General features: G+C 37.1%; 2 protein-coding genes and 1 long non-coding RNA gene across 3 annotated transcripts; all 3 read right to left on the bottom strand.

The window, feature by feature from the left end:
- Positions 1-1,380: 1,380 nt before the first annotated feature.
- LOC148730399 (uncharacterized) lies at positions 1,381-9,231 on the bottom strand. The gene is made up of 7 exons (XM_088761788.1): positions 9,180-9,231; positions 5,103-5,246; positions 4,660-4,761; positions 3,881-4,131; positions 3,567-3,681; positions 2,606-2,731; positions 1,381-2,292 (listed from the first exon to the last, which is right to left on the bottom strand). Exons 1-7 carry the CDS (start codon positions 9,229-9,231, stop codon positions 1,835-1,837), a joined length of 1,248 nt encoding a protein of 415 aa, XP_088617914.1. The 3' UTR covers positions 1,381-1,834.
- On the bottom strand, positions 7,011-15,765 carry LOC148730398 (uncharacterized). The gene is made up of 7 exons (XM_088761787.1): positions 15,735-15,765; positions 12,349-12,492; positions 11,907-12,008; positions 11,119-11,369; positions 10,803-10,917; positions 10,058-10,183; positions 7,011-9,739 (listed from the first exon to the last, which is right to left on the bottom strand). Exons 1-7 carry the CDS (start codon positions 15,763-15,765, stop codon positions 9,279-9,281), a joined length of 1,230 nt encoding a protein of 409 aa, XP_088617913.1. The 3' UTR covers positions 7,011-9,278.
- Positions 15,766-19,199: 3,434 nt separating this feature from the next.
- Positions 19,200-21,629, bottom strand: LOC148730397 (uncharacterized). Its single transcript, XR_016000914.1, has 3 exons — positions 21,366-21,629; positions 19,622-19,765; positions 19,200-19,287 (listed from the first exon to the last, which is right to left on the bottom strand). It is a non-coding gene; the product is annotated as an uncharacterized LOC148730397 (long non-coding RNA).
- Between the last annotated feature and the right edge of the window lie 1,747 nt (positions 21,630-23,376).

Below are 23,376 nucleotides of genomic sequence, written 5' to 3'. Positions count from 1 at the left end.
TTCTTGTCCTATTATCGAGCGACTGGTTTAATTTGAAGGCTTCGATTTGTATGTTGAACATTTAGGAAAGGAGAGAATGTAGTGTGTAGGATGCCAACGAGCATGTAATATGCGCGATGTAATGTGATACGTGGTGTGTGATGTAACACCCTCGAGACCTGCATATATACAGCATGTGTTTAATCATTTAGTTAGTTCTCTTAGGTACGTGAATAAAACCAATTTCATTTTAACCGCTGTGTACTACAGTGGGTTCGTTGTGAAGGCCGATAACTCATGGGGTTAATTACGTCACCTTCGTTAAATAAAGACTATTGTATTGTATTGTATTGTATTGTATTGTAAACGCGAAGCCAGCAGGCTCCGTAAAAATTGTACGTTGACCCACTAGAATGGCGCCCCGAAACCGTTAGGATCACACCTGATCGAATTCAAACTGGCACTGAGCTCGGGGCACCTGGTGACGAGTATAATAAGTCCCCGTGTAGTGGGGGGGAGTGCCAGATTGCTCAAAGGTAAAACTCACCGTCCGACTACACCCTCGGGAATATTGGCCAGAATTCATCTCGGTGTGTGTTTGGCTGTTGGGAAAGAATGGATAACTCACGTTATGCATATTGGTAATAAGACCACATGGAAATCTCTGAATCTCCTTATTCGCAATTTAATGCATGCTGTTGAACTGAACTGAACGTTATTGGACTACTAGAATTTGCGGAACAGGCTAGAAAAATGCTAAATTGTACTTTCTGGTTCATCAAACAACGTAATTTAGCCTATGGAGGACGTCATAACGACAAACAAAAACGTCTGGCTCCTTGGTCTACTTAGGGTTGATAATTGCCTGTTATATAGAACATTTTATACTACTGTTAACCTGGATATTCTTAAGAGCGACCGGAGAGCATAGAACTCCATTTAAATCATCTGTCGTCTTTGACTGCTTTGATCCTGAGCACTGACTGGTACATTTCTATTGTGTTGGAGTCGTCGTTTCTCGTGATTTTATTGGTTGATTCTGTGAAAGTGATCTGGCATTTGAATCTTTTCATGCATACTATTTAGCTTCTAAATAATCTTTCAGATCACTCATTTAGCTGAAGTAAATAAAATATTTCAGACGCCTACTGACTGTCTGTTGGTCCCCTACTAAGGCGTCCCGGTAAGATGTGTGATGTTATTGTCTGAGCAGTTGGTAGCAAGTTTTGAAAACTTTTCAAATCATCGCGAGTTGCACCAGCAGATCATACCTTTTCGGTACATTCTCAACATAGTCACTTTTTAACACCATTTCAAGCGTCCACAGGGGAAATAACTCAAGACTATTCAACGTTTTGGTATATGGGCGTATCTTTGTTTGTATTGACCATTTCATACAAAAATAGCAAGAGATATACTTTATTGAATGTTTACCATAGCATTTAAGAAATAAAAGCACTATATTTTAATTATGTATATATCGCACGTCACTCTTCAATCTAATCATGCTTTGTAAATGGACCAGCAAGATACGAGGTGTTTTTCTAAGTCAATGTTAAAGGGTTGTACTACGAGGTCGATCGCCCTCAGGTCTCTGCCAAAACTACTTATCTAACCGTAAAATAGGAAAGCCGTAGACACCAGAAATATTATGGTATAATTAATATATTTGGAGATTTCAAAGACTATTCGACGAACCATAAAAGACCCTTAACCGATGCAGTTTCAAGTTTAGTTATCTCACGTCTGATTCATTTAGTGTCTTTCTTACACCCCCGTGATATATGAGGAACATTTATAATGTCCATCTCGTTTTTCGGAGTTTGATAAATCTAGATTTAATCTCAGAATAAAATCAATTTAAAGGGTACAAAGCATGAACGTCTGTGCATGTCTTGCCATCATTATTGTTCTCGGTAAAATCAGCCAAGTCTTGTCCATACCATACTTGGAACTGCTGTCCGACCGATACGACCAGTGGGGTGGGGAGCAGGTTGAACACAAGCGTGGGAGAGTTGACATCAGCACCGCTAAGTTGGTAAAAATACTCTTCGTTGCTTTTCACGAACTTAGCAAGTGGAAGAACACTTTTGTTGCTGTAAGTTATCACCGTCATTAGGTTATGGTTACCGTAAAACTGCGATGAGCATCCCCACTTTGTTCGAATAAAGTTTCTGTTACATGTCACGGAGCCACTCGTGTGTACAAGTTCAAATGTGAAGATTTTACCAGCTTCCCGGATTTCAAAGGATCCGTAGTCGTCATGTTTTGTCCCAAAACAGACAGGACCGATGTTAATCTTTTTCCAGTTGTCTGGTAAAAAAGTTGGTAAGTTTTAAAGATTGTGTGAGGTGGTTAGATCCAAAAAAGTCTTAAAATTGAAGAACTTTTCTATAACAATTAAAACAAAACATTCCACTTTCTCTGGAAGGGACTTTTTGACAAATATCAGTGCGCGTGAAAGGTGTCATAATTGCATTTCTCGTGACCAGATGAACGCCTCTTTCAATATAACGAGAAAGCTAAGGTATGACTAAGGAAGGAAGGTGAGGTAAGGTAAACTATGACCTGAGGGTACGTACGTTGCCTAAATAAGTTCCATTATTTGGTTAAAGATAAGATGTACCTGAGCAAAAGTGCCGTCCGTCTCCAAGGTGTCCAGACTTACAACTGCAGTCAAATGATCCAGCGATGTTTGCACAATCGGCAGCGAAGTGACACTCATGGCTGTCATCTTTACACTCATCGATATCTTAAAAGAATGCAGACGAAAAGAAAAAAGGTAAGGCTGAAAACACTCTTTAGGCAAGCTACGCCTTGCATGATATTCCAGATCATGAAGAAGATGGGAACAATGGTACTTCTCCAATGTGCATTCGTCAACATCTCAGTAAGATTGATTAAGCTCATCTATCACCCACATTTTTTCACTCAAGTTTTTCACCATCGCTTCTTCATCATGTTTTTTTTCAATGTTCATCCGGTCTAAACGTATTTATTTCACCATTTCGAAACTTCAGGCCTCTTTCAAACGCAGGCTTAAGATCATCTGTTTGAGTCTGGGAGTCAATAGTTTATCAGCGGAACAGTCATTGCGGTGACGCACTAGCTTTAATGATTGGGTATTACATCAGGGTAACGAAATGAGACTGCATTGCCCTTACCATGAGGAAAGCTTGGAAAAACTCTCCAGACAGGACAAAGTTTTGAATCCTCACGGGGCCACGAGAAGAATCACACTTAAAATTCTCACATTAGCAAGTTTCTGCATCGCCGTTAAATCCAGGTTTACATGAGCACTTACTCCCAAATTATTGACACATCTGTGCTCTACGGAACAATTGTATTTTTCCGATGTGCATTCATCAACATTTACACAAAATTTAAGAATAAAACAATCATAGGTTAAGAACCCTCCTTTATGAGATATTTCGTCCAAATCTATAAAAGTGGCCTTATAAATTTTCTTCTTTCATGTTCGCTCCTTTGCCTGCTTGCTCTCTCTCCTTCTACCCATCTTTTAAGTCAAAATAATTTTGCCTGTTATCTGAGCTCATCATTTTATCGTGAGAAATTTTCTTTATCACCTGTCTCGCACTGAACTCCTTGATATCCAGCAGGACATAGGCAGCGGTACCCATGGTCACCAAATCCCGCTTGACATGTGGCGTGATTAGCACAGGGATTGCTCTCACAAGGATTCTGAAAAGGTAAGAATAAAATGGACCAATGTATAGAACAAATCAATAAAAAAATAATCAATTAATAATCTATTACACTAAAAATTGTTTCATCTTTACATGCTCAATTAATAAATGATTGATGGAATAGATAAATAACACTTTATCAGAGTTTTCTTATTAATTCTTAAATTTAAAACTGAATGATGTCAGGTACTTACAAAAATCTCTGTGTATAAAAATCCGTTTTTGTCTTCGAAGGAATCGGAGACTTGTAGGTGAGTCATGCTATTAAGCTCGCATGTGAATGTCCCACCTCCCCGCGGACCGTAGTTGTAAGACACGCAGTGTGGTTCAAGATAGCATCTCAACTCACAGATATCCTTGTCTTGCACTTGGTCTGTCCTAATAACGTAATTTTTTAAGATCTTGTTTTTTGTTCCTTCTTTGAATTCAATCACTCGACAATCATCTGAGGGAGGAAGAAGGAATAAAGAAGCCAATGAAAAATATAATCTGCAGGCTATGTCCTTCGTTCTTTAAAGGCAGAACAGATGGCAAGCTTTTCCATATTTATAGGCAACTGAATCATTCAGTCAATTCGCCTTCAACGTGAAAGCCTTTTCTAGTCAGTCAATTACCTTTTCACAAAAGTTTATTTCTTTTTTCCTTTACGAGAAATAGTCGAAGCTAATGCTCCATCACTCACGATAGGTGGGGGCTGATATCAAACAATTACAGTGTAGAAGATAAATAATTTAGTCTAGGGGAAAGTCATACTAAAAAATGCTAAATATGTAAATGCCGTCGAAATATTACGATACTGAATCGGGTGTGGTACCCAAGGCAACCAACAATTATTCCTTTCTTCTTCTGTTTTTAACATTCCGTTTCTGTGGTAGATAGACTCTGGGAGGTGATTTCTCATCGCACACGGCATAACCGGATGGAGGGCTGACTTTGACATACCCTTAACAACGTAAACTCTTAGGAGCCATACCTCCCATGCTATTTGCTCCACGCTGGTTATTTAGAGAAACACAATCCGGAATGGTAAAGAGAGCGAAGAGTATGAAACATTCCATTTCCTGCAGCATTTTTCCTGTTTAAAACAATGAAAAATATTAAGGAAATTTTACTGAATCTTGGGAAGTAAGGCGAATTTCTTCACACGCCGTGGTGTACTGTTTCGTTAAAAAAAACTTATCTTATAAAAAAAATATATCTGGCTACCTTCGTCGTCCCATTTTTCAATCTTCAGCAGCCTGGCCTAATTTTATTTTAGTTATCTTGAATGACATTTGTGCGTCACTAACCGGGAATAAATGGATGTATTTTTCCACTTTCGCTTGTTTGATAGTTTTCTTGCCTAATGCACACTACGAACTGAACATCTCAATTTAAATTCACCCTCCATAAAATCGTTAACAGAACTATCCTTACCTTTCAAGAGGTAATTCACTTTAAAATATTTGGGGTGCTCTTTGTTGTGCGGTTGTTCGATTTTGTTATCACTCGTATATTTGCTAACCGAATTGGACTGTACTGTCCCACCATTACCATAACTCATCTGTTGCCGCACATCAGCTATGGTTAAACAGCGAGCGAGTAATTAAAAAACAAAGGAGGACCCACGTACGAAGAGAGAAAAAAAGTCTCCCTAGCAACAAATGTACCTAAATTCCTTTCCTGTGGCTTGTATATTGTTGCTTGACAGTTTGAGTCGCTGCTTGATGGTAAACTTAGGGAACAGAACTTAGCGTTTTATTATTATTATTATAATTGCGAAAGAGTGAGTACGGCAGGTGAGTGTCAATTTAGAACAAGGCTGTGAAACTTTGCCAACGTAGAGTACTTTGGTCTTCCGCTGCGAGTTCGAATTTCCCTCACGACTTATAAGAATAATAAAAAGAAGAAAATTAAAAAAAAAAACCTTTCTCACCTTCTCAGAGGAAATATATTTTATTCTCTTGTTAAAGGTACACCTTCGAAGGGATGTATCATTTCATTCATTCTTTTTTTTTTTCAACGTTCAACAGCTATCATTATTAAGCAAACATGAAGTTATTAGAAAAGTATTATCTCTTGTTTAATACAAACATCACTTCAACAAGCTTCCATAAGCAAGTGAAGGGAAGAAAAAGAATTTGATTCAATAAGAAATATTTCATTCTTTGAGTTGATCATAATTCAGACGTTTAAGTCTTGCACAATTATTTGCTGTTGATTTTGAAGGGGGCGAAATTGTGCAAAATATGGAGTTTGTAGATAGAGCATGACATCATATTTGTGTGATGCAAGAAGCCTTTTAACATAATTACTCTTGCCTTTCTTTATCGAATATTTTGCACAGGATTCGATGTTGGTTTAGCATGATTTTGGGTTTCATAGATATGAAGGAAACGCGAGAATTGTTCCCTACATTATGAAGTAAAACTAACGTCAATTATACAAAGTAATTATTTATTAATTAAAGCAAATCTGCTTGATGATACTTTCTATATTTTTTGGTTGATATATGTTATTTGTTCTAAGAACTGACTCTTAAGACTACCTTTTTTTTATTCTCTCTCTCACTTTCTTGCAATATTAAAAAGGACTCGCGTACAGTGTGAGAGGACTTCTAATTTAAGCCTATTGATTCATTCTTTGTACTCATTTCAATTTGACTAAAAACCGAACTCTGAAAGTTCAGTCAAGGCAGCTGAAGATTAACTCGACTCTCTGCCTTCAGTTTTCGATATCTTTAGAGGAAGTAACGGTGTATCCAATAGACAAAACTTAATCAATCATCTTTTTCTAATCGATAAACGATATTTCGCTAACGCGACTCGGTGAAACCATGGTGGAAAGTAAGCCTAAACGCAAAGCTAGTCGTCATCAGCTGTAACTGAGGTACGCACTAGCGAAAAAGGTGTCAAATAAGAGGAACTTTACAACCATTTTCAGAAAGGTGTGGCGCTGATTCTTCCTCTAAAATTTCCACGCATAAAGATAGCTTTTCGCGGGTCACGGATAATAATTATATCGTTTGTATAAAACTACGTTCAGTCTGATTCGGGCATAAATACTTCACGTAAGAAACAAATGATGACATACTGTACGAGAGCGAATGAAAATACTTCGCCGTGTTCCATTCTTATAGATTCCAGGATAAGTTTGTGCTAAAACTAGACTAAAAAAAACTAAAATAGAGATATTTGAAATAATGCTGAGTTGAAAACCATTGCTTTGTAATGAGCAAAAGGCGATGGGTTTGGCGAGAGTTAATTGGACGACAAGCCATTTATATATGGTCACTAGAAATTCATGCTGTAAAAATTATTTGAAACGTGCTTCCAAATAGTTCTGTTATTTTTTTTATACATGTCATATAACAATACAAAACAAGTTTATTGTGTCATACGCCTAGCTCTTTAGTTGTAACATTACATAATGGCGTGACACACCAGCTAATTTACAAGTATTCCGTACAAATTAAAATTCAATTTAAAAGTAGGTACTATAACACATGACTAAAGATTTTAGAATGTTGAAAAGCATAAGTCAGGATCATAAATACAATGCATATGAGGAAAATTGGAATTTAATCGGCAAGTGTATTGCTCAAACGAATTTATTCAGCGAAGATAATCAATTCTCATCGCAACCAATGGAATCATAATTCTGAGTCCATGAGAGACCGCTAAAGTACGTCTTTTTCCAGTCCTGCTAGAATTCCCAAAATAGCGGTCATGTGAAAACAAGATATCTAATCCTGCTGTAACACCTAGATAATCTTTCAATCGTGAGATTAATTAATGTCTAATCTCTAAGCTCTGATAAGGCTGTCAAGCACTGAAGAAAAAACAAGAATTGAAACGTGTGGTCGGCTCTTTGTTTTGTTGGGGTTTTTTACATGGGGAAGAAGGTTTCTTAATTCTAGTAAAACTACGTTCAATTACAGCACACTCTCTACACAGATGATTCAAGCCAACAAGTGTATTTTGATGTTAGGTCATTCAAATTCATCAAATAGATCGACATTATTCTCTGTTCATTGAAGGATAATGTCAGTCTTCTCGAAAAAAAAATGGAGTATCTACCCAATATTGACTCTGGTAATTTCTATGACATATCGAATTATTATATGATTATTTACAAAGGTTAACTCACGTTATGCATATTGGTAATAAGACTACATGGAAATCTTTAAATCTCCTTATTCGCAATTAAATGCCTGCTGTTCTACTGAACTGAACGTTATTGGACTACTAGAATTTACCGAAAAGGCTAGAAAAATACTAAATTGTACTTTCTGGTTCGGTGAACAACGTAACTTAGCCTATGGAGGACGGCATTACGACAAACAAAAACGTCTGGCTCCTTGGTCTACTTAGGATTTATAATTGCCTGATATATTAAACATTTCAGTTATACTACTAGAATTCCATTTAAATCATCCATCACCTTCGATTTCTTTGGTCCTGAGCACTGACTGGTATATTTCCATTGTGTTGGAGTCATCGTTTCTCGTGATTTTATTGGTTGATTCTGTGAAAGTGATCTGGCATTTTAATGATTTCATGCATAATATTTAGCTTATAAATAATCTTTCAGGTCACTCACTTAGCTGAAGTAAATAGCAAATTTTGGTATATACTAAAATTAAATAATGGATAGCGTTGAAGGCGCGCTCTGATTGGCTAGTCAAACTCCGAATATCCTTTGCTATTTACCTCCGAGCAACTCGGGAAAAAATGGCGTCCCGGTTTGCATCCGTGACAAGCGAAGAAATCACTCAAATTAACGACGGTGGTGTATATTACCTCACTGTTTTAGTATATACTAAAACAACTGTTCACCTCAGTGACGGTGGTTAGCGGTGGATATTTACCTCGCCGCTTCGCGGCTTGGTAAATAGCCACCACTAACCACCGACACTGAGGTAAATAGTTGTTAATCAGACGCCTACTGACAGTCTGTTCGTCCCCTACTAAGGCTTCCCAGTGAGATGATGTATGATGTTATTGTCTGAGCCGATGGTGACCAAGTTTTGAAACTTTTCGGTATATTCTCAACAAAGTCACTTTTTGACACCGTTTCAAGAATGCTCAGGAGAACTTAAAAGACTATCCAACATTTTGGTATATGCACGTATCTTTGTTTGAATTGACCATTTCCTGCAAAAATAGTGAGAGATATACTATATTGAATGTTTACCACAGCATTTAAGAAATAAAAGCACTACAATTTAATGATCTGTATATCGTACTTCACTCTTCAATCTAATCATGCTTTATAAATGGACCAGTAAGATACGAGATATTTTTCTGAGTCGATGTTAAAGGGTTGCACTACGAGGTCGATCGCCCTCAGGTCTCTGCCAAAGCTAGTTATCTAACTAAAATAGGAAATCCGTAGACACCAGAAATATTATGGTATAATCAATAACTTTGAGATTTCAAATACTTTTCGACAAACCATAAAAGACCCTTAAGCGATGCAGTTTCAAGTTTAGTTATCTCACGTCTAACTTACTTAGTGTCTTCTTACACCCCGGTGATGTGTGAGGAACATTTATAATGTCCATCTCGTTTTTCGGTGTTTGATAAATGTAGATTTAATCTCAGAATAAAATCAATTTAAAGGGTACAAAGCATGAACGTCCGTGCATGTCTTGCCATCATTATTCTCCTCGGTAAAATCAGCCAAGTCTTGTCCATACCATACTTGGAACTGCTGTCCGACCAATACGACCAGTGGGGTGGGGAGCAGGTTGAACACAAGCGTGGGAGAGTTGACATCAGCACCGCTAAGTTGGTAAAGATACTCTTTGTTGCTTTTCACGAACTCAGCAAGTGGAAGAACACTTTTGTTGCTGTAAGTTATCACCGTCATTAAGTTATCGTTACCGTAATGTGGAAATGAGCATCCCCACTTTGTTGGATTAAAGTTTCCGTAGTAGCATGTCACGGAGCCACGTGTGTGTAGAAGTTTAAATGTGAAGATTTTACCAGCTTTCCGGATTTCAAAGGATCCGTAGTCGTCATTTTTTGTCCCAAAACAGACAGGACTGATGTTAATCTTTTTCCAGTTGTCTGGTAAGAAAATTGATAGGTTATAAAAATTGTGTTAGGTGGTAAGATCCAAAAAAAGTCCTCTTAAAATTGAAAAAATTTTCTATAACAATTCAAACAGAATATTCCATTTTCTCCGGAAGGGACTTTCTGACAAATATCAGTGGGCGTGAAAGGTGTCATAATTGCATTTCTTGTGACCAGATGAACGCCTCTTTCACTATAACGAGAAAGGTAAGGCATGACTAAGGAAGGAAAGGTGAGGTAAGGTAAACTACGACCTGAGGATACATACGTTACCTAAATAAGTTCTAGTATTTAGTTAGAGATAGGATGTACCTGAGCAAAAGTGCCGTCCGTCTCCAAGGTGTCCAGACTTACAACTGCAGTCAAATGATCCAGCGATGTTTGCACAATCGGCAGCAAAGTGACACTCGTGGCTGCCATCTTTACACTCATCGATATCTTAAAAGAATGTAGACGAAAAGAAAAAAGGTAAGACTCAAGGCACTCTTTAGGCAAGCTACGAAGAAGATAGGAACAATCATGTTTCTCCAATGTGCATTCGTCAACATCTAAGATTGATTAAGCTCATTTATCACCCAAATTTTTTCACTCAAGTAATAATACATGTACTGACCTTTTTTTTCGATATGTAAGACCAACTGTCAAAACCATTGTTGCTATTCTACATGTGTGCCTGTTTTTTTTTCGTCGCTACTGTCTCTTTCATTGTTTAAAATTCTCACCTTGGCAAGTTTCTCTATCGCCGTTAAATCCAGGTTTACATGAGCACTTACTCCCAAATTATCGACACATCTGTGCTCTACGGAACAATTGTATTTTTCCGATGTGCATTCATCAACATTTACACAAAATTTAAGAATAAAACAATCATAGGTTAAGAACCCTCCTTTATGAGATATTTCGTCCAAATCAATAAAAGTGGCCTTATAAATTTTTCTTCTTTCATGTTCGCTCCTTTGCCTGCTTGCTCTCTCTCCTTCTACCCATCTTTTAAGTCAAAATAATTTTGCCTGTTATCTGAGCTCATCATTTTATCGTGAGAAATTTTCTTTATCACCTGTCTCGCACTGAACTCCTTGATATCCAGCAGGACATAGGCAGCGGTACCCATGGTCACCAAATCCCGCTTGACATGTGGCGTGATTAGCACAGGGATTGCTCTCACAAGGATTCTGAAAAGGTAAGAATAAAATGGACCAATGTATAGAACAAATCAATAAAAAAAAATAATCAATTAATAATCTATTACACTAAAAATTGTTTCATCTTTACATGCTCAATTAATAAATGATTGATGGAATAGATAAATAACACTTTATCAGAGTTTTCTTATTAATTCTTAAATTTAAAACTGAATGATGTCAGGTACTTACAAAAATCTCTGTGTATAAAAATCCGTTTTTGTCTTCGAAGGAATCGGAGACTTGTAAGTGAGTCATGCTATTAAGCTCGCATGTGAATGTCCCACCTCCCCGCGGACCGTAGTTGTAAGACACGCAGTGTGGTTCAAGATAGCATCTCAACTCACAGATATCCTTGTCTCGCACTTGGTCTGTCCTAATAACGAAATTTTTTAAGATCTTGTTTTTCGTTCCTTCTTTGAATTCAATCACTCGACAATCATCTGAGGGAGGAAGAAGGAATAAAGAAGCCAATGAAAAATATAATCTGCAGGCTATGTCCTTCGTTCTTCAAAGGCAGAACAGAGGGCAAGCTTTTCCATATTTATAGGCAACTGAGTCATTCAGTCAATTCGCCTTCAACGTGAAAGCCTTTTCTAGTCAGTCAATTACCTTTTCACAAAAGTTTATTTCTTCGGACCTTTTTTCCTTTACGAGAAATAGTCGAGGCTAATGCTCTATCACTCACGATAGGTGAGGGCTGATATCAAACAATTACAGTGTAGAAGATAAATAATTTAGTCTAGGGGAAAGTCATACTAAAAAATGCTAAATAGGTAAATGCCGTCGTAATATTACGATCCTGAATCGGTTGTGGTACCCAAGGCAACCAACAATTATTCCTTTCTTCTTCTGTTTTTAACATTCCGTTTCTGTGGTAGATAAACTCTGTGAGGTGATTTCTCATCGCACACGGCATAACCGGATGGAGGGCTGACTTTGACATACCCTTAAACAACGTAAACTCTTAGGAGCCATACCTCCCATGCTATTTGCTCCACACTGGTTATTTAGAGAAACACAATCCGGACTGGTAAAGAGAGCGAAGAGTATGAAACATTCCATTTCCTGCAGCATTTTTCCTGTTTAAAACAATGAAAAATATTAAGGAAATTTTACAGAATCTTGGGAAGTAAGGCGAATTTCTTCACACGCCGTGGTGTACTGTTTCGTTAAAAAAAAACTTATCTTATGAAAAATATATCTGGCTACCTTCGTCGTCCCATTTTTCAATCTTCAGCAGCCTGGCCTAATTTTATTTTAGTTATCTTGAATGACATTTGTGCGTCACTAACCGGGAATAAATGGATGTATTTTTCCACTTTCGCTTGTTTGATTGTTTTCTTGCCTAACGCACACTACGAACTGAACATCTCAATTTAAATTCACCCTCCATAAAATCGTTAACAGAACTATCCTTACCTTTCAAGAGGTAATTCACTTCAAAATATTTGGGGTGTTCTTTGTTGTGCGGTTGTTCGATTTTGTTATCACTCGTATATTTGCTAACCGAATTGGACTGTACTCTCCCACCATTACCATAACTCATCTGTTGACGCACATCAGCTATGGTTAAACAGCGAGCGAGTAATTAAAAAACAAAGGAGGACCCACCTACGAAGAGAGAAAAAAAGTCTCCCTGGCAACAAATGTACCTAAATTCCTTTCCTGTGGCTTGTATATTGTTGCTTGACAGTTTGAGTCGCTGCTTGATGGTAAACTTAGGGAACAGAACTTAGCGTTTTATTATTATCATTATAATTGCGAAAGAGTGAATACGGCAGGTGAGCGTCAATTTAGAACAAGGCTGTGAAACTTTGCCAACGTAGAGTACTTTGGTCTTCCGCTGCGAGTTCGAATTTCCCTCACGACTTATAAGAATAATAAAAAGAAGAAAATTAAAAAAAAAAACCTTTCTCACCTTCTCAGAGGAAATATATTTTATTCTCTTGTGAAAGGTACACCTTCGGAAGGGATGTATCATTTCATTCATTCTTTTTTTTTTTCAATGTTCAACAGCTACCATTATTAAGCAAACATGAAGTTATTAGAAAAGTATTATCTCTTGTTTTATACAAACATCACTTCAACAAGCTTCCATAAGCAAGTGAAGAGAAGACAAAGAATTTGATTGAATAAGAAATATTTCATTCTTTGGGTTGATCATAGTTCAGACGTTTAAGTCTTGCACAATTATTTGCTGTTGATTTTGAAGGGAGCGAAATTGTGCAAAATATGGAGTTTGTAGATAGAGCATGACATCATATTTGTGTGATGCAAGAAGCCTTTTAACATAATTACTCTTGCCTTTCTTTATCGAATATTTTGCACAGGATTCGATGTTGGTTTAGCATGATTTTGGGTTTCATAGATATGAAGGAAACGCGAGAATTGTTCCCTACATTATGAAGTAAAACTAACGTCAATTATACAAAGTAATTATTTATTAATTAAAGCAAATCTGCTTGATGATACTTTCTATATTTTTTGGTTGATACATGTTGTTTGTTCTAAGAACTGACTCTTAAGACTGCCTTTTTTTTATTCTCTCTCTCACTTTCTTGCAATATTAAAAAGGACTCGCGTACAGTGTGAGAGGACTTCTAATTTAAGCCTATTGATTCATTCTTTGTACTCATTTCAATTTGACTAAAAACCGAACTCTGAAAGTTCAGTCAAGGCAGCTGAAGATTAACTCGACTCTGCCTTCAGTTTTCGATATCTTTAGAGGAAGTAACGGTGTATCCAATAGACAAAACTTAATCAATCATCCTTTTCTAATCGATAAACGATATTTCGGTAACGCGACTCGGTGAAACCATGGTGGGAAGTCAGCCTAAACGCAAAGCTAGTCGTCATCAGCTGTAACTGAGGTACGCACTAGCCAAAAAGGTGTCAAATAAGAGGAACTTTACAACCATTTTCAGAAAGGTGTGGCGCCGATTCTTCCTCTAAAATTTCTACGCATAAAGATTGCTTTTCACGGGTCACGGATTATAATTATATCATTTGTACAAAACTACGTTCAGTCTGATTCAGGCCTCATGATACTTCACATAAGAAACAAATGATGACGTACTGTACGAGAGCGAATGAAAATCCTTCGCCGTGTTCCATTCTTATAAATTCCAGGATAACTTTGTACTAAAAGTAGATAAAAGAAGGAAACTAAAATAGAGATATTTGAAATAATGCTGAGTTGAAAACCATTGCTGTGTAATGAGCAGAAGGCGATGGGTTTGGCGAGAGTTAACTGGACGACAAGCCATTTATATATGGTCACTAAAAATTCACGCTTTAAAAATTATTTGAAACGTGCCTCCAAATTGTTATGTTCTCTTTTTACACATGTCAATAAACAATATAAAACAAGTTTATTGTGTCATACGCCTAACTAGTTAGTTGTAACATTACATAATGGCATGACACACCAGCTAATTTACAAGCATTCCGCATAGATTAAAATTATATTTAAAAGTAGGTACTGTAACACATGACTAAAGATTTTAGAATTTTGAAAAGCATAAGTCAGGATTTAAATCGGCACGTGTATTGCTCAAACGAATTTATTCATCGAAGATAATCAATTCTCATCGCAAACAATGGAATCATAATTCTGAGTTCATGAGATACCGGTAAAGTACGTCTTTTTCCAGTCCTGCTAGAATTCCCAAAATAGCGGTCATGTGAAAACAAGATATTTAATCCTGCTGTAACACCTAGATAATCTTTCAATCGTGAGATTAATTAATTTCTAATCTATAAGATCTAATAAGGCTATCAAGCACTGAAGAAAAAACTAGAATAGAAACGTGTGGTCGGCTCTTTGTTTTGTTGGGGTTTTTTACATGGGGAAGAAAGTTTCTTAATTATAGTAAAACTACGTTCAGTTACAGCACACTCTCTACACAGATGATTCAAGCCAACAAGTGTATTTTGATGTTAGGTCATTAAAATTCATCAAATAGATCAACATTATTATCTGTTCATTGAAGGATAATGTCAGAAAAAAAAATGGAGTATCTACCCAATATTGACTCTGGTAATTTCTATTACATATCGAATTATTATATAATTATTTACAAAGGTTAACTCACGTTATGCATATTGGTAATATAACTACATAGAAATCTTAAAATCTCCTTATTGGCAATTAAATGCATGCTGTTCTACTGAACTGAACGTTATTAGACCACTATAATTTACCGAACAGGCTAGAAAAATGCTAAATTATACTTTCTGGTTCGGTGAACAACGTAACTTAGCCTATGGAGGACGGCATTACGACAAACAAAAACGTCTGGCTCCTTGGTCTACTTAGGATTTATAATTGCCTGATATATTAAACATTTTATACTTCTAGAATTCCATTTAAATCATCCATCACCTTCGATTGCTTTGTTCTGAGCACTGACTGGTATATTTGCATTGTGTTGGAGTCATCGTTTCTCGTGATTTTATTGGTTGATTCTGTGAAAGTGATCTGGCATTTTAATGATTTCATGCATAATATTTAGCTTATAAATAATCTTTCAGGTCACTCACTTAGCTGAAGTAAATAAAATATTTTAGTATATACTAAAATAATGTATAGCGTTGAAGGAGCGCTCTGATTGGCTAGTTAAACTCCGAATATCCTTTGCTATTTGCCTCCGAACAACTCGGGAAAAAATGGCGTCCCGGTTTGCATTCGTGACAAGCGAAGAAATCACTCAAATTAACGACGGTGGTGTATATTACCTCACTGTTTTAGTCTATACTAAAACAAATATTCACCTCAGTGTCGGTGGTTAGCGGTGGATATTTACCTCGCCGCTTTGCGGCTCCGTAAATAGCCATCACTAACCACCGAGACTGAGGTAAATAGTTGTTAATCAGACGCCTACTGACAGTCTGTTCGTCCCCTACTAAGGCTTCCCAGTGAGATGATGTGTGATGTTATTGTCTGAGCCGATGGTGACCAAGTTTTGAAAACTTTTCGGTATATTCTCAACAAAGTCACTTTTTGACACCGTTTCAAGCATGCTCAGGAGAACTTAAAAGACTATTATATTCAACATTTTGGTATATGCGCGTATCTTTGTTTGAATTGACCATTTACTACAAATAATAGTGAGAGATATACTATATTGAATGTTTACCACAGCATTTAAGAAATAAAAGCACTACAATTTAATGATCTGTATATCGTACTTCTCTCTTCAATCTAATCATGCTTTATAAATGGACCAGTAAGATACGAGATATTTTTGTGAGTCAATGTTAAAGGGTTGTACTACGCGGTCGATCGCCCTCAGGTCTCTGCCAAAGCTAGTTATCTAACTAAAATAGGAAATCCGTAGACACCAGAAATATTATGGTATAATTAATAACTTTGAGATTTCAAATACTTTTCGACAAACCATAAAAGACCCTTAAGCGATGCAGTTTCAAGTTTAGTTATCTCACGTCTAATTTACTTAGTGTCTTTCTTACACCCAGGTGATATATGAGGAACATTTATAATGTCCATCTCGTTTTTCGGAGTTTGATAAATGTAGATTTAATCTCAGAATAAAATCAATTTGAAGGGTACAAAGCATGAACGTCTGTGCATGTCTTGCCAGCATTATTCTCCTCGCTAATATCAGCCAAGTCTTGTCCATACCATACTTGGAACTGCTGTCCGACCGATACGACCAGTGGGGTGGGGAGCAGGTTGAACACAAGCGTGGGAGAGTTGACATCAGTATCGCTGAGTTGGTAAAGATACTGTTTGTTGCTTTTCACGAACTCAGGAAGTGGAAGAACACTTTTGTTGCTGTAAGTTATCACCGTCATTAAGTTATCGTTACCGTAATGTGGAAATGAGCATCCCCACTTTGTTGGATTAAATTTTCCGTAGTAGCATGTCACGGAGCCATTTATGTGTACAAGTTTAAATGTGAAGATTTTACCAGCTTCCCGGATTTCAAAGGATCCGTAGTCGTCATGTTTTGTCCCAAAACAGACAGGACTGATGTTAATCTTTTTCCAGTTGTCTGGTAAGAAAATTGATAGGTTATAAAAATTGTGTTAGGTGGTAAGATCCAAAAAAAGTCCTCTTAAAATTGAAAAACTTTCCTATAACAATTAAAACAGAACGTTCCATTTTCTCCGGAAGGGACTTTTTGACAAATATCAATGGGCTTGAAAGGTGTCATAATTGCATTTCTTTTGACCAGATGAACGCCTCTTTCACTATAACGAGAAAGGGAATCGAAGGCATGACTAAGGAAGGAAAGGTGAGGTAAGGTAAACTATGACCTGAGGGTACGAACGTTACCTAAATAAGTTCTAGTATTTACGTATGATGCACGATCCTCGCAGTAGATAGCGCTATTTAAGCAATAACGAAAATCAGACCTGAAAAAAAATCAGGCCTGTACGGGACTCGAACCACTGACCTCTGCGATACTAGTGCAGCGCTCTACCAATTGAGTTAACAAGCCAACTGGGAGTAGGCCGTTAAGTTGATTCGTAATAAACCCGTGAAAGGGATATATCAGATACAATGAAATATATGAAGTTCATATTATTTGAACTGCGGTATTATATACCTCTCTTTACGTCACAAGGCAAGTTATCACCATTGCATTCGTCGATATCTGGAAGAGAGCAAAACGAGCTTTACGTGCATGTTTGATGAAAAGCATTTAACTCCTTATCAATAACAGAGTTTTTTCATCGACGTTTTTTTAACAATCTCTGGCAGCTGACCAGATAATACATGTACGGATCTTTTTTTTTCGATATGTAAGACCACTGTCAAAACCATTGTTGCTGGTCTACATGTTTGTGCCTGTTTTTCTTTCGTCGTTACGGTCTCTTTCATTGTTTAAAATTCTCACCTTGGCAAGTTTCTCCATCGCCGTTAAATACAGGTTTACATGAGCACTGACTCCCAAATTATTGACACATCTGTGCTCTACGGAACAATTGTATTTTCCCGATGTGCATTCATCAACACTTACACAAAATTTAAGAAGAAAGCAATCATAGGTTAAGAACCCTCCTTGATGACATATTTCGTCCAAATCTATAAAAGTGGCCTTATCAATTTTTCTTCTTTCATGTTCGCTCCTTTGCCTGCCTGCTCTCTCTCCTTCTACCCATCTTTTAAGTCAAAATAATTTTGCCTGTTATCTGAGCTCATCATTTTATCGTGAGAAATTTTCTTTATCACCTGTTTCGCACTGAACTCCTTGATATCCAGCAGGACATAGGCAGCGGTACCCATGGTCACCAAATCCCGCTTGACATGTGGCGTGATTAGCACACGGATTGCTCTCACAAGGATTCTGAAAAGGTAAGAATGAAATGGACCAATGTATAGAACAAATCACTAAAAAATAATCAATTAATGAATGAAGGAAGGAATAAATAAATAAAATTTTTTATCAGAGTTTTCTTATTCTTATATTTAAAACTGAATGATGTCAGGTACTTACAAAAATCTCTGTGTATAAAAATCCGTTTTTGTCTTCGAAGGAATCGAGGACTTGTAAGTGTGTCATGTTATTCAGCTCGCATGTGAATGTCCCACCTCCCCGCGGACCGTAGTTGTAAGACACGCATTGTGGTTCAAGATAGCATCTCAACTCACAGATATCCTTGTCTTGCACTTGGTCTGTCCTAATAACGTAATTTTTTAAGATCTTGTTTTTTGTTCCTTCTTTGAATTCAATCACGCGACAATCATCTGAGGGAGGAAGAAGGAATAAAGAAGCCAATGAAAAATATAATCCGCAGGCTATGTCCTTCGTTCTTCAAAGGCAGAACGGGTGGCAAGCTTTTTCATATTTATAGGAGGCAACTGAGTCATTCAGTCAATTCGCCTTCAACGTGAAAGCTTTTTCTAGTCAGTCATTTACCTTTTCACAAAAGTTTATTTCTTCGGACCTTTTTTCCTTTACGAGAAATAGTCGAAGCTAATGCTCTATCTCTCACGATAGGTGAGGGCTGATATCAAACAATTACAGTGTAGAAGATAAATAATTTAGTCTAGGGGAAAGTCATACTAAAAAATGCTAAATAGGTAAATGCCGTCGAAATATTATGATCCTTAATCGGGTGTGGTACCCAAGGCAACCAAAAATTATTCCTTTCTTCTTCTGTTTTTAACATTCCGTTTCTGTGGTAGATAGACTCTGGGAGGTGATTTCTCATCGCACACGGCATAACCGGATGGAGGGCTGACTTTGACATACCCTTAACAACGTAAACTCTTAGGAGCCATACCTGCCATGCTATTTGCTCCACGCTGGTTATTTAGAGAAACACAATCCGGACTGGTAAAGAGAGCGAAGAGTATGAAACATTCCATTTCCTGCAGCATTTTTCCTGTTTAAAACAATGAAAAATATTAAGGCAATTTTACAGAATCTTGGGAAAGTAAGGCGAATTTCTTCGCACGCCGTGGTGTACTGTTTCGTTAAAAAAAACTTAGCTTATGAAAAATATATCGAGCTACCTTCGCCGTCCCATTTTTCAATCTTCAGCAGCCTTGCCTAATTTTATTTTAGTTGTCTTAATCACATTTGTGTGTCACTAACCGGGAATAAATGTATTTTTCCCCTTTCGCTTGTTTGATTGTTTTCTTGCCTAATGTACACTATGAACTGAACATCTCAATTTAAATTCCCCCTCCATAAAACCGTTAACAGAACATCCTTACCTTTCCAGAGGTAATTCACTTTAAAATATTTGGGGTGTTCTTTGTTGTGCGGTTGTCCGATTTTGTTGTCACTTGTATATTTGCAGACCGAATTGGACTGTACTCTCCCACCATTAGCATAACTCATCGGTTGACGCACATCAGCTATGGTTAAACAGCGAGCGAGTAATTAAAAAAACAAAGGAGGACCCACGTACGAAGGGAGAAAAAAATCTCCCTGGCAACAAATATACCTAAATTCTTTTCCTGAGCTTGTATATTGTTGCTTGACAGTTTGAGCCGCTGCTTGATGGTAAACTTAGGTAACAGAACTTAGCCTTTTATTATTATTATTATTATTATTATTATTATTATTATTGTAATTGCGAATGAGTGAATACGGCAGGTGAGTGTCAATTTAGAACAAGGCTGTGAAACTTTGCCAACGTAAATTACTTTGGTCTTCCGCTGCGAGTTCGAATTTCCCTCATGACTTATAAGAATAATGAAAAAAAAAAATTGTAAAAAAAAAAACCTTTCTCACCTTCTCAGAGGAAATATATTTTGTTCTCTTTTGAAAGGTACACCTTTGGAAGGGATGTATCATTTCATTCATTCTTTTTTTTTCAACGTTCAACAGCTATCATTATTAAGCAAACATGAAGTTATTAGAAAAGTATTATCTCGGAGATTCAAACTTGAGTGAATAAATCGAGCATTCCTTGTACTCGAGCTTGACTTTCATTTTTATTTTGTCGCTTAAAATTGAAAATGACAATTTTACACGAAATCTTCTCGGCAGACGTTAATTGGCAGAATACGTTAATTGGCAGAATACAATCTGAAGCAACCACGACGGGGTTCTGTCCTCGTGTACCGGTTCACAAGGGAATTACCATTGTTCTTTCTTTGTTTAGGAGTTATCGGTTAGCTATTGTGTATTGTTTGGTCTTTTGTATTGGCTCTTGTGAACCGGTACACCAGGACAGAACCCACGACGGCGACGACAACAAGGACGTGACAAAAATTTCATTTCATTTATTTCCTTATCAAAGTGTTCTTTATTTTTGCCGTCCTGACTACTTAAGGTCCCTAATGTGATTATCTTATGAGGCGGTAATGGAAAAAATACTGAAAATGAATAAAACGTTGTACGGGATCGTAGACTAGGATAATGGATATCAAACCCTCAATCTTTTTTTCTTATAAGCTGTCAAACGTTTGCAAAAGTTACCACAAAAGCGGTGAAATCATGAAAGCAAATGAATTTCAGCAATAAACGTGTTCTTTGCGAATGACCATTGACGCCATGATATAATTTACCATTTGTGAACTCGAAACCACGCAAACAATTTTGGTGTACGCTTCCATCGGTAGCTGGACTTTTGCAGATGACCATTTATGAGTAAAATTTTTTTACTTTTTAAGAGAGAATAAGTCATTTTTCTCCTCTTGATACAGGAGATGATTCCTTTACAAATGATTGCGCTTGAGGTTTATGTCACTTTCTCTTGATACGAAAATTCGAGCTTCTTGCCGTAACATAAATAGTCAGGACATATCCCAACATTTTGAATCTATGAGTTGGAAATATGAAAGTGACTGTTAGGTGAGAGCAAAACAATTTGGACTTAAGAAATCTAATGAACATCTGTTCAATGTTTGTGTAATTATAATTAACTTTTTTGTTCTTCCACTGTCAATTCGACCTCCACTTATAACTAATAAGAATATAATACAATAAAGAAAAAAAGAAAAGCTTTACCTTTCAAAGAAAATATATTTTCTTCACCTTCAAAAGCGATGCAATGTTTTGTTGTTCATAAACGTAACAGGAAGTTAGAAACTAAGAATATAAGTAAAAAGATAAAATGCAGAAATCCAGTATCATCTTGCAGACTCCCACCGGGTTGACTCAATGCAAACATTCCTTGCCACTCGAGCTTGACTTTTTTTAATTTTTTTTAAGCAGACGTCGATGGGCAGAATACAGCTGGACTTTCCTGATGACCTTAATAAATTAAAAGTGTCTCAGGGAATGAATATATTTTTTCCTCTCGAGAAAGGGGACACATTCAGAGAAGAATTATGCTATTTACCTAATCTTCGGATTACCACGAATTCATGAATAAATAACTGAAAGCTTGCTTCCAGCAATTCGCTTTTTTTAAGTTTTGTTTCGAAATACTGTACAGAGTAATCTCTGAAGATGCAGAATTCAAATCCTAGACGGGGAAGTCATATTTAGAGGTTAAGAGGCTGTCCTCCTAAGGACGGACAAGGCAAATTTCGGACCTTCACCAATTTCCATGATTTTTTTCTTCTGTGAAAGTCGATACTTATATCCCATGAACAGATATCACGTTTATTTTGAACCAGTCTGATTTTTTTACGAGACATTCTTAAAGGTGACCTCAAAAGCACCCAATCCCCCCCGACCTCCATAATTTAGCTACAAAAGTCGAACGCTGGTAAAGCCGTATTCTTATTTTATGCATCTAAGATCGACCTTTTACCATTATTACGTTAACGGTCAAATGATTGCACTATATATAGTTTTCACCGAGTTACAAATTTTTCAAAATACTTTGCCTCCAGCATTGAAGTTTGTGAATGGCGAGGTACATGCGGTTGAAAGCTATTTTCTCCTATATGGAACCTTATCTAGAGTCTAATCTATTACGGCGTGTAAGCACTTACACGTAATAAGTAAATTATGGAATAAGACTTTTGCGCACTCTTTATGACGCGCCATATAGAGCTTTGCGAATTTCGCAAATTAGTCATTTTGATCGAAACCAAAGAGAACCACAGGCGGCCCAAGCTCTCTTTGAGAACCACGCAAGGAACACAATTTGCATATCGATTTATAAGGATTTGTATGGGATTTTCTACAAGATATCTATAGAGATAGTTAAAAGTGAAAATATTACATAAAAATGGCTTACCTTATTCCATACGTGTGTTGTTTGCTCCTGGTGTCGTTATTTTACCGATTTCACTTGAATTAAGCGGATTTTTTTTAATCCTGGTTCTCTGCCACATAAAGAGAAGACAAGACCGAACACTTCTGTCCGACTGGCGGGGGTACTAGACCTGAGGGGACCCCGGGTTTTACAAGAAGTTTTGTTGACAAGTTGAAGTCTAGTACCCCCGCGAGTCTTGGTTGCCAACATGACGAGGTTACCAAGCCGATTTCAACGGTCGTTGTGTCGTGTTTAAAATGACGTGGATGTCTACCATGTTTTAGCGTTTCACTGAGGACACGAATAGCCGCCTGGCGTCGATCGCAGGGCTGAGATTGAGTGGCTAGAGAATCGAAATGAAAGGTCAACCTTTGCCCTTGAATTCTGCGGTGGATTTGTGGCCGTGGGTACATTTTAGCTTGGGATTTTTTACTTCGTTCGGCAGGCTGTCCGGACAGAAGTGTTCGGCCTTGTCTTCTCTTTATGTGGTAGAGAACTAGGATTAAAAAAAAAAACCCGCTTAAATAAAGTGAAATCGGTAAAATAACGACACCAGGAGCAAACAACACACGTATGGAATAAGGTAAGCCATTTTTATTTCATATTTTCACTTTTAACTATGTCTATGGATATCTTGTAGAAAATCCCTTACAAATCCTTATAAATCGATATGCAAATTGTGTTCCTTGTGTGGTTCTCAAAGAGAGCTTAGGCCGCCTGTAAGAGAATGCGATCCAACCAACGGGTAAGTTTGGGAACTGAGAAATTGTTACAAATCAAAAAATAAAACTGAATGGCATATCATATATT

The sequence above is a fragment of the Stylophora pistillata genome, chromosome 5 (assembly GCF_964205215.1).
Source record: "Stylophora pistillata chromosome 5, jaStyPist1.2, whole genome shotgun sequence".
Taxonomy (NCBI): domain Eukaryota; kingdom Metazoa; phylum Cnidaria; class Anthozoa; order Scleractinia; family Pocilloporidae; genus Stylophora; species Stylophora pistillata.
Note: the sequence above shows the minus strand (reverse complement) of the source record. Positions and strands in the feature narration are given on the sequence as shown.